The sequence below is a fragment of the Amphiprion ocellaris genome, chromosome 8 (assembly GCF_022539595.1).
Source record: "Amphiprion ocellaris isolate individual 3 ecotype Okinawa chromosome 8, ASM2253959v1, whole genome shotgun sequence".
Lineage (NCBI taxonomy): Eukaryota > Metazoa > Chordata > Actinopteri > Pomacentridae > Amphiprion > Amphiprion ocellaris.
In genome coordinates, this window is record NC_072773.1 from 13,430,008 (window position 1) to 13,440,002 (window position 9,995).

General features: G+C 39.0%; 1 protein-coding gene across 1 annotated transcript; it reads right to left on the minus strand.

Annotated features, from left to right (window-relative positions):
- Nucleotides 1-3,039: 3,039 nt before the first annotated feature.
- Nucleotides 3,040-9,726, minus strand: icmt (isoprenylcysteine carboxyl methyltransferase). The gene is made up of 5 exons (XM_023279034.3): nucleotides 9,437-9,726; nucleotides 8,771-8,859; nucleotides 8,137-8,306; nucleotides 6,864-7,081; nucleotides 3,040-5,736 (listed from the first exon to the last, which is right to left on the minus strand). Exons 1-5 carry the CDS (start codon nucleotides 9,653-9,655, stop codon nucleotides 5,557-5,559), a joined length of 876 nt encoding a protein of 291 aa, XP_023134802.1. The 5' UTR covers nucleotides 9,656-9,726; the 3' UTR covers nucleotides 3,040-5,556.
- Between the last annotated feature and the right edge of the window lie 269 nt (nucleotides 9,727-9,995).

The following is a 9,995-nucleotide window of genomic DNA, read 5'->3' on the forward strand; positions in this document are numbered from 1 at the left end:
CACCGATAAATAAACCAACAGTTATTATATCAGAATTAATCCAAACGAGGAGAGCAGAGTCTCTGCTGCCTCCTCCATAGGACCTGTCAATCATTCCAGACCAGACTGTCAATCAAGTAGTCCCGCCCCCTGGTTTCGCAAAACTTTAACGCTCTATAAAAAAATCAATATTGATTTATTTTAAGATCGGTCACCTGATCTCTCATTTTGACCATGATAACTCACGAAAAAAAAAATGGATGTACAGTCTATGCACCGTACTCTGTTTGGCTCCACACTTCCTGATGACCACTTCCGGTCTCAGAAAATGAAAAAACGGACCTTTTTTCGTTTCTGTCCCTTACTGATTTTACTTTCTTGTTATTCTAAATATAAAACGAAAATCAAAGCATTTTTTAAAAAATCGTATATCCCTTTTTGATCATGAAAAGGAAAAACGCCTTGTATTTCGATTGAAATTTTTGTATTTTAAAACGAAAATCAAATAACCACTCATTTTTTGTTTTTTAATACCCGTTTCAGAACGGAAAATCCAATTACCAGATCCGTACACGGACCGTCACAAGCGTCTGGAAATGAACAATGTAGTAATTTACTTTATGATCAAAACAACCTGTCAAGATCTAGAAATTATTTCAAATTTACATTCATTTACACATCTATGCAGTAATTCTGAGCACCACATCGCACAAATGTGTGACCACAGATCTGTCATGAACCTGCTTACAGACTGAACGCTCCAGTTGCATCATCACAGTGTTTGAGGATAATGGCGGAGAAAAGTTACGCCCCTGTTCAGTCCAACACAGTTTATCATTTGTTTGACCCAATAAACACTGTTCATCGCTGTTATCCGTGGGAGTCAGACATCTCCATGCACGCAGCATGGACATTAATCAGACGTCCACTGTGTCCTCAGAGTTTATAAGGAGACTAAACTTTGATTATGCCAGTAATGCTTTCAGTTCACCCAGATGTGTAATTCTGAAATGAAATTAGTTCTGACAATCTGAATGGATTCTACACAGTTTCGAAAGACAGACGTGACAACAGGCATATCATGACAAAAACCATTAAATATGTTTAGTGCGCTTCTTTCCTGATGATAAAACTGTGGAGAGGTCTAGATTAGGTTGAGGAAAAAAAAACAATCTCTAAGGCTCAAAAGTATTCAGAGGAGCACAGTATCTTCAAAAACTGTGAAACAGAAGTAGTTGAAAACCACCAGGAATCTTAGTTGGTCGCCTGGCCAAACTAAGTAACCAAGGAAGAAGGGCCGTATAGAAGGAGGTGACCAGAAGTCGACAGCCAAGAACGACAGTCTCAGCCACGCTGCATCAATCAGGTCTTCATGGAGGAATAATTACACAGAGTAAAAGTCATCTGGAGGTTGGCAAACTGGATTTAAAAGACTCTGGAAGCACGAGGAAAAAAGATTCTCTTGTCTGAAGAGTCAGAAATCAATTTTTGGGTTGTTTGGTGAAGAGAAGGCTCCAGTGCCATTCCTCTAGTGAGGCATGGTGTAAACATAGTGTTGGGTTTTTCTCTACCGTTGTAAGGTCTGGCCCTCTCAGTGTGAGGAGCCTTGAGATGGTCTGATATGATTTGGTGCTATATGAATAAAGTTGGCATGTGAAGCAGCTGTGTCTGATTCAGCGCTGTAAGTAAATAGGTAAGGTCACTGATCATGCAAGCACCACAGAGAGAGGCGACTGTGTTGCATCTAAACAGGTCAACGTATAACTGTGGGACTTTTTGTAACATAGTTGACAGGTATCATAGTTGACATTTTTGCTGTTTTCAGGCATGAAATCAACATGGCCGCCTATAACCAAAGAACACATGGCATTTTTACAGAAAGATTTGTCTAAACATTATATATACAATTGAGTAAAATTGAAATTCAAAGTTATCTATAAAGATATTGTAGTAAACCTGTCCACACTTGACTCATGAACTACTTTATATTAAATATCTAAGAAAGAGGAGAAAGAAAATACCTTGGCGTCTTGCCAGTCTTTTCTTCAAGAGAAAATGACATCATGTGGCGCAGATCATGTGATTTGGAATTAACACCTTGAGAGTTGTTTTTTTAATGGGTAACTTAATTTGAAGTGATTTCTCAGAAACAGACACAATTTGTTATTTTCCATATAAAACTTAGCATATTGCCAAAAAAGAAATATCTGTCATTATTATTTCCACTTCAGAAAAAGAACACAATCAAAGCAATTTTTTAATGAGCTCACTTTATCGTTGTTTAGCCAATTAGAAGGTGGTGGTTATTAAATTCGGACGGCTATTTAGTTGACATTTTAGTGATATCCAGTCATTTTTTTATTAATAAGTGATTGTTGCTATAATAAATAAGTATATAATTTGTGAACACATGATCATAATGAACATAAAAAAACTGCTGATTTTTAATAGAATATCTCCATAGGGGTACAGAGGAACATTTCCAGCAACCATCACTCCTGTGTTCTAATGCTACATCGTGTTAGCTAATGGTGTTAAAAGGCTAATTGATGATTAGAAAACCCTTGTGGAATAATGTTAGCACATGAATAAAAGTGTGAGTTTTCATGGAAAACATGAAATTGTCTGGGTGACCCCAAACTTTTGAACAGTAGTGTATGTGATCAGTTTCATATTAGTAAATACATATAAGTTCACTTCTTAGACAGTCCCATAATGCAGGATATCACTTTATTTTTTGTCCAAATCAAAGTGAAATTAATGTTACTGATTGAATATTTTCTGTAATAAATACCAATAGACTAATTAACTTTCTAATCAGTGTTCTATCAGCTGCAGTACCAGCAGAGTAAAACGGACACAACAGCAAATCAGGAATGAACATAAAAACATCTAGTATTTATGTCATTTCTGCATTACCAGCTGAATACATGTTGGGTTCCCATGGCAACGATTCATACAGTGTGCCTGGCATAATTGTACTAAATATTCGTCAGGCTGATTACTTATTCTCATTAATGATTATCTGAGAAATACAAAAGTCAATCCACAAATTCAACATCAGTTTTTATGACATATTTGTTTTAATACTTTGGCAAAACTGACAGTCATCCTTGGTGTTTCAGAGTGATGCAACACTGCTCATGGTCACATTTTATGAGGATTACGGTAAATCTATTACGTCTTCCCCATGAAGCCCAATGCATTATGTCCACCTTGTTCAGCTCACCATACATGACATCTTTTAAAAAAAAAAAAAAAAAAAAAAAAATCTCCTCTGCATAATAAGAACAATAAAGACACAACACTTTAATGAACTTCCTCAATTTAATTTCACACAAGTGGTGTTGACACAACCTGCTTTGTGAAGAAACAGTCTGAAAGGATATGCAGCTTATCGAAAATCCTGTGTGCTGCACCAGTCACTTGCATACAGCTGTTTCAATATCTCAACCGTTCAGTGCACTTAACAGATATGCTACATGCGTTTCACTGTAAAAACCAGACCACAAGCACTCCTCAACCCAAAACATAAATTAATTCCAATATTAATTCAGCATTTAGTAGATTGGGCCATTGGTCAAATTGAAAACTAAAATAACTGATTAGTATCTCTTATGGTGGACAAAGAAAACTCCAGAGATCCAAGGAATATATTAAAAAGCAGAACTGTTTACTGATTAGAAGCTCCACCAAAGGGAATTAGATGTACAAATGAACAGTATCATTGTACGTTACTACTCAGAGGTTACCACATGCCAGTTAAAGGGTACCCCCCAGTTAAAGCAAAACAAGGAATGATCGTGGGGTTATAATGTTCCCTTTTTAAAAACAAAACAAAAAAAAATCTGCTAAATAATTATTTTGAGGGTAAACTCCTACTTAGGAAATGTCCCCAGCTGTTCTCTTGCTTCAACACACTGGATCAGTATCCTTTGCTTACAGGATCATCCTACTGAAAGTGTTTGCATTGCCATGAGCTATTGCTTGAACTGTTAAAATCAAGCCTAATGCACAACTTGTGGTGGAGTCTTGGAGCAGTAAGGTGGTGACATGAAGACGTGTTGTATATCCTGCACATTTCATACTCTCCACTGGCCTCATGGTGACGACATACACAGATTTGGAGCTGGGCGATAATACAAGCCCCACCAGACCTAATGGTACCGAGTATCATTTGGAGCAAGCTCACCTCATGTCCAAGAATGGGTTTTTTCAGTGGAGTAAACCTTGAAATATTTGCTATTACAGGGTAAAGGATGATAATGGCGTCATCATCAGTATCAGCCAATGAGGGCTCTGAATCTCAGCACTGACAGACAGAAAACACCTGTCAGGCTAAAGGTTTGCAGTTGATTTGAAAATGTTACATAAAAATAAATATGGTACATTTTACGTTTAAGCTAAATTAGTTTCATTATTTTACCCAATAAATGTGTACATTTGAAAAGCATTATTTTATGTCTGAACCTGCCAGTGGGTCATCACCGTAAGAATAACTAAGATGATATTGCAAAAACAAAAACAAACATATTACTGTCCACAGAAACTCAAATATTGTCATTTATTCGCAAAAAAGAGGAAAGCTTGGAGGTGGAGTGCTGCTCTGCAGAACAATGAGCCTCTTCACACAGCACAGGTGGCACTGTCTGACTTCTAGAAATCAGGTGAGTAAGGTGCATGAGGCAACAGTTCCAAGTTACATTTGGTTGCTTCTACCACCTGCGCTGCGTGAACGGGTGCACTGTTCGGCAGCAAAAACACTGCAGCTCAAAGCTTTCCTCTCCTTTTTTCTTTGCTTGCTTCCAACCATCTGAGTTGTTGTGGACATGGATATATAGTATACAGTAATGACTCAAAACAGGAGTTATGCCCCTTTCTGAAGTACCCTCGTATAATATGTTAATTCCACTACATGAAAGAGACTTGGTGTACTCTCCAATTAAATGGAACAATTATGTGCATATATTGAAATTGGCCAAAGTGAGCCGGAAAATATCAGCATATCAGATATTACATATCAATATTGCCCATCCCTAGCTTTAAGGTTTACTGTGGATTTAAACTACACTGAAGATAGTAAACAGTAACTATCACTAGTACAAATGTAAACACTAATAACCCTTTTGAACCTACAGTACTTGATTTCCTGTGAAATTCAAACATCTCCAAACGTTTGCCACTAAAATTTCCAAGAATTGTCATTGCACTCTCTGAAGTCTGACACCAAGAGGAACAGTGTAGTATCATTCTTTAAAACAGGTGAACAGTGAAAACACTTAGCATGATCAAAGCACGTGGACAGAAACAAGTGAGACAGATGGACTGAGTGTAGAAATACATGTAGTACAATGGAGGTTGTCTGGTTTTTAACTGGATTTTGGAGCTTGCTGGGAAAACAACAGCCCAGCTGCCTGCCACTGTCCTCGCTGTCACAGTCTCTGTGAGCTACAGGCTGCAAGCCAGCTGCAGGGTTTAATCTCAGGCGGTAGCTGTCATGGCAGACGGCACACGCCCATCAGGTCTGACCTGCTTTAGTGCTTTAAGTCTGGTAGGTCCAGCATTTAGCCCCTGAAACTAGTTGACACGGATGCCTGAGATGAAGGGCAGTCCAGTGGGAACCTTCTTCTTGTACTCCACATAGTCCTCAGCAAAGAAATGGATGAGGGAAAGCTCCTCCTCCTCTATCCGCTCCCGGAAGAACCGCCAGCTGGCTATCGTGTAGCCCAGTATACACACTGGGTTACACAGCATGACCTGCAGCAGCCAACAGTCTCATCAGCAAACAGAACTACATGCAGGAAATGTCTCTTCACAAGCACATAGAAGAAAATCGCCACTATAATTCATCTGCCAGTTATTTGGGGTCTGACCACCAACAGAGTTTGAACATGTTGTTTTTGCCCTTAATTTTTTAGTATTTTAAGATTTTTCCCCTATTCCAGCATAAAGTATTCCAAACCATGCAAAATTCAAATTGGACATTTGACAGGGAGGCAGTACAGGAGGGAATTCTGCCAACCACAGAAAAATTGTCCAGGTCTGTCATGAGTTGGTTCTTTTTGTTTCAGTCATTGACATTTAGAGCCAGCTGTTCATCAATGCATACGTTTATTATTGCTTGATTATCTGTGTTCAGACAGAAAAACAACAGGAGGAGGGAGTCTCTATTTCCAGCTGTGTGTATAAGCCAGACTGCTTATTTGAATAGGAACCAAATCTTTGTTACTGTGGTCCATTCTTGTCTTAGTTCGCTGGCTTTTATTTTAAACAACAAATTGCACGACATTAACCTTGACACCCAATTATGGAACAATGATATTAAAGAAGCTAAGGTTATAATGTGAGCTACCACAGCTATGCATGTAGTGAGCGCCATCTTTATTTTAATCCTAATAAATTTTAAACAGATTGCTATATGGTTCAGAACGTCCTACAGCAAAATGTTGAGAAGACTGCAGGAACTGTTATTGGCCCAGGCACAGCTAATGCTTTGCTTCAAAAGATTTGGGCTCTCTGTCTTGGTGTCATCTTTGATAACAACCTCAGCTTGATGAAGGATATAAACTCAGTTATCAAGTCTTGTTTTCTGCAACTCAAGAACCTGTCCAAGATCAGTCAAATTTTAATCAAGCAGGATTCTGTTCCTGTTTCACCTTGTTTGGACTGTTGTAACTCTACACATTGTTGAGTAAAGTACAGCTTCTCCAAAATGCCATTTGACTGAAAAACAAAAAGGAACTGACCGTCTCTCTGGTCATAGTGGCAGGAATCCCTACTGTCATTATAATTAAAGGGTATATCTGAGTAATAACATAATCTGAGAAAACATGAAAAACATGAATGAGCTGAGCATGAGGTTAAGCAGTGCAGTCGTAGCTAACCTGTGTTCCTATGCTCCAGTAGAACCAGCCCACATAGGAGGGGTGTCGGAAGTAGGAGTAGACCCCACTGGTGACCAACACGTGGCTCTGGGCCTTCTCATTCTGGACGATGTGGTTGAAGTTGGAACCGGCTGTCAACATGGCGGCCTTCCGCAGGCCCTCCCCACACAGCACCATGAGAAGACCCACGAAGCTCAACCAGTTCAGCTGCTTCAGCTCTGAGAGAGAGGACAGACTGATAACATACTAGTGAACCCAAAGACAGTCAGCCAACGTGCAGAAACACATGATTCTGGACAATTTATTGCATGCATGTTTCAACTAGGCTAATATTGAACCTAGGAACAGATGGTGGACCTGGATCCCCATCTATAAGCCAATAGGAAGACAGTAGGGTCTCCAGAAGAGAGGTGCATCACTTTTATATCATATCATTCTATCTATACATATACATATACATATATATATATAGTCCACTGGATCAAGAAACTCATTGAATACAAGTTGATGAGTCTGTAGGCTAAAGTTGTTACACCAATGTGTCAGATACATAATCAATACTTCATATCTTCTGTTGCTTACCTCATTTTCAGGCTGAGGGTTTTGAAATTCACTGGGCTGTCAATATAAGCTAATATGTCATCTTCTCAGTTTATGGAAGTGATTGTAGATCTAAATGGAGTGTTAGTTTTAGTCATTTATAGCGTGGGGTTCCTGCATATGTTAAAAGCTAATAAGGGCTCAATAGGAGATTCTGTTTCTGTAAGTAGTCTGATTACATGCAATAAAAACTGAACTTTGCTGGCAAAATAAACAACCACACTAGTGTCGTCCGATACTTAATCTGAGGTTTTAAAATCCTGACCAGTGCAAACATACGTGACCTCACTTTTTCCCAGCAAAGCCATGCCAACTTCAAATTAGTGAAAACAGCACAGACAATAACACAGATACAGAACCAAGAGAATGGGTGAGATGACGTGGAAGTAGCACAAACCACTTGGCTTTGCAATTAGTAGAAGACTAGAAAAAACCTTTAATTGAGATTTTGTTAAACATGGGGAGCAGCAGTTTTTCTCATAGAGGACTGGGTGGCAACTAGAACATGAATTTCACACAGACTCCCCATTTGACTTCACTATTTATCATTTTTGTACCTTCAGTCTGACATGTCTTCAGCGCGAGCTACACTACTATGCTGGAATACTGAAAAGCAAACCTTTTGGTACCAGTTTAAAGCGGACTAAGAGCGGGCATGGTGAGGACAACCAACCTGGAAGTGTCAGCTTTTCAACAGTGAACTCCAGCCATGAGGAGACAGCAGCTAGGGTGTACTCCACGCTGTGGTTGAGCAGGAACGAGTCCAGCGACAGACTACGGGGGTTGATGACGGCTGTAACCAGGTATTCGGAGTAATGGAAGAACGACAGGGAGCACATGTACCTGCAAGGAGTCATTATGACCGCTTATATTAAACTGCAACTGCTTGTTTTAATCAAAGAAGCATCACAATTATGGTTTTCAATTAAACCGAATTCACTGATGAAAAGCATCACAACATTAAAAAAATGCATTTAAACACATGTAGATATAGTGGACTGAAATATACTTATTTCAAATTTAAGTTTTAAAGATAAAACAGTCCTTTATTGCTCCCCACGTCAGGGGAAATTTCCAGTGTTACAGCAGCAAAAATCTTTCAGGGCAGCACTAACCATATGTACAGTAAAGATAATAATTATAACAACAATGATATATACAATATATACAAGAATGAATAAATACAGTATTACTACACTATGAGTGACATCAGCATAAACAGAATAACTACACCAACTACACTAAACTATCAATGACATCAATTTATACACAGCAACTTCATGACTGGTGACAAGTAATGTACATACCACCCAAAGTGTGTCCAAGTGGTTTCAGAGAAGCTTATAATTAAGCCACAGCCAAAAGTAACTCCCAGGAAGCAGGCTCTCACAGCAACCTAGGACGAGCCAGGACACTCTGGTTAACACAGCTAACAGCAAGCCCACTGGGAAGTTTTGCTACATTTCAGCCAGTATTCTAATTACTGTTTTGCTTAGTGACTGGTTATTGTGATAAGTATTACCTCAAGTCATATTATAGAATCAATTTACACACAAACCCAGACAACACTGAATTATCTGATGTCTGAATCGAGTTTTGGGTCACATTATTTCCACGGCACATAAAGAACCTGTCAGTGCTATTTGTAAAATAAAATGAAACCTATCAAGTCTCAAGCAGTGACTAAGCCTCTTTATCTCTACCTGGCTTAAGTTTCCATCTTTAGCACATCAATACCAGCTGTCTCGTCCCTCCTTAGCTAAGAAGATTAACTAAATTGGCAGCTAGTGACAGCTAGCTAGGTGAGTTAGCCAGCATTAGCGGTGCAACATTAAAATTTAAATAGACAAGTTACGTCAGACATTACATTAAGGTAGATGAAACACTTTAACGCTGACGGCCATTCATTTATATCAGTGTATTTATATAATAAAAGTAGTAAACTGGCTACCTAACGCCAATGCTTTGCTTACCTTGTACAGAGGTCCCCTGTATATGATTAGCAAGAGGCCGTTGACAACTGCAATGTGCACACAAATGGCTATTTTCCCGGGAGTCTCCGTCAAATAATCAAACACCCAGTCAAAATGTCCAAACCAGGTTCTGATCAAAGGGATTACAACAACGCTGAGCCCTAAAATAAAGCTTTTTATACTTACTCTACCTTCTAGCACAAACTTACTGCCTGCCATGATGGAAGTAATGTGCTCAGCTGTGCTAAACGAACTCTCGCGATAACTAAATGACAACGTTGTTTGTCCATTTCTGGGTTCCGCACTTTGCAGACGCCAAAATATGAATTCTTTTGCTTTGTATGGACGAACTTGAGTAAATCCTTACACTTCAAGTGAAAGCTCATTTTGAAGAACATGTTGAAGGTTTTGAGCAGGTTGGTACACGTAAGACTAACAGCAGGATTTCTATCAGCTCAATAACTGAATGCAGAGACTTAAGGTTCTGTCTTGTACCTAATGTGAGGTGATGAACTCCAGAGACATGTCTTGGGCATTTCTTTTTTCACAACCAAACAGA

Bases quoted from the DNA above. Each gene is read 5' to 3' on its own strand.
- icmt (XM_023279034.3), bottom strand. From the start codon at position 9,655: ATGGCAGGCAGTAAGTTTGTGCTAGAAGGTAGAGTAAGTATAAAAAGC. The intron at 8,860-9,436 runs GTAAGCAAAGCA...GGCTCGTCCTAG, and splicing joins ACAGGGGACCTCTGTACAAG to GTTGCTGTGAGAGCCTGCTT. The intron at 7,082-8,136 runs GTTGGTTGTCCT...CCTCTCTCTCAG, and splicing joins TGAAAAGCTGACACTTCCAG to AGCTGAAGCAGCTGAACTGG.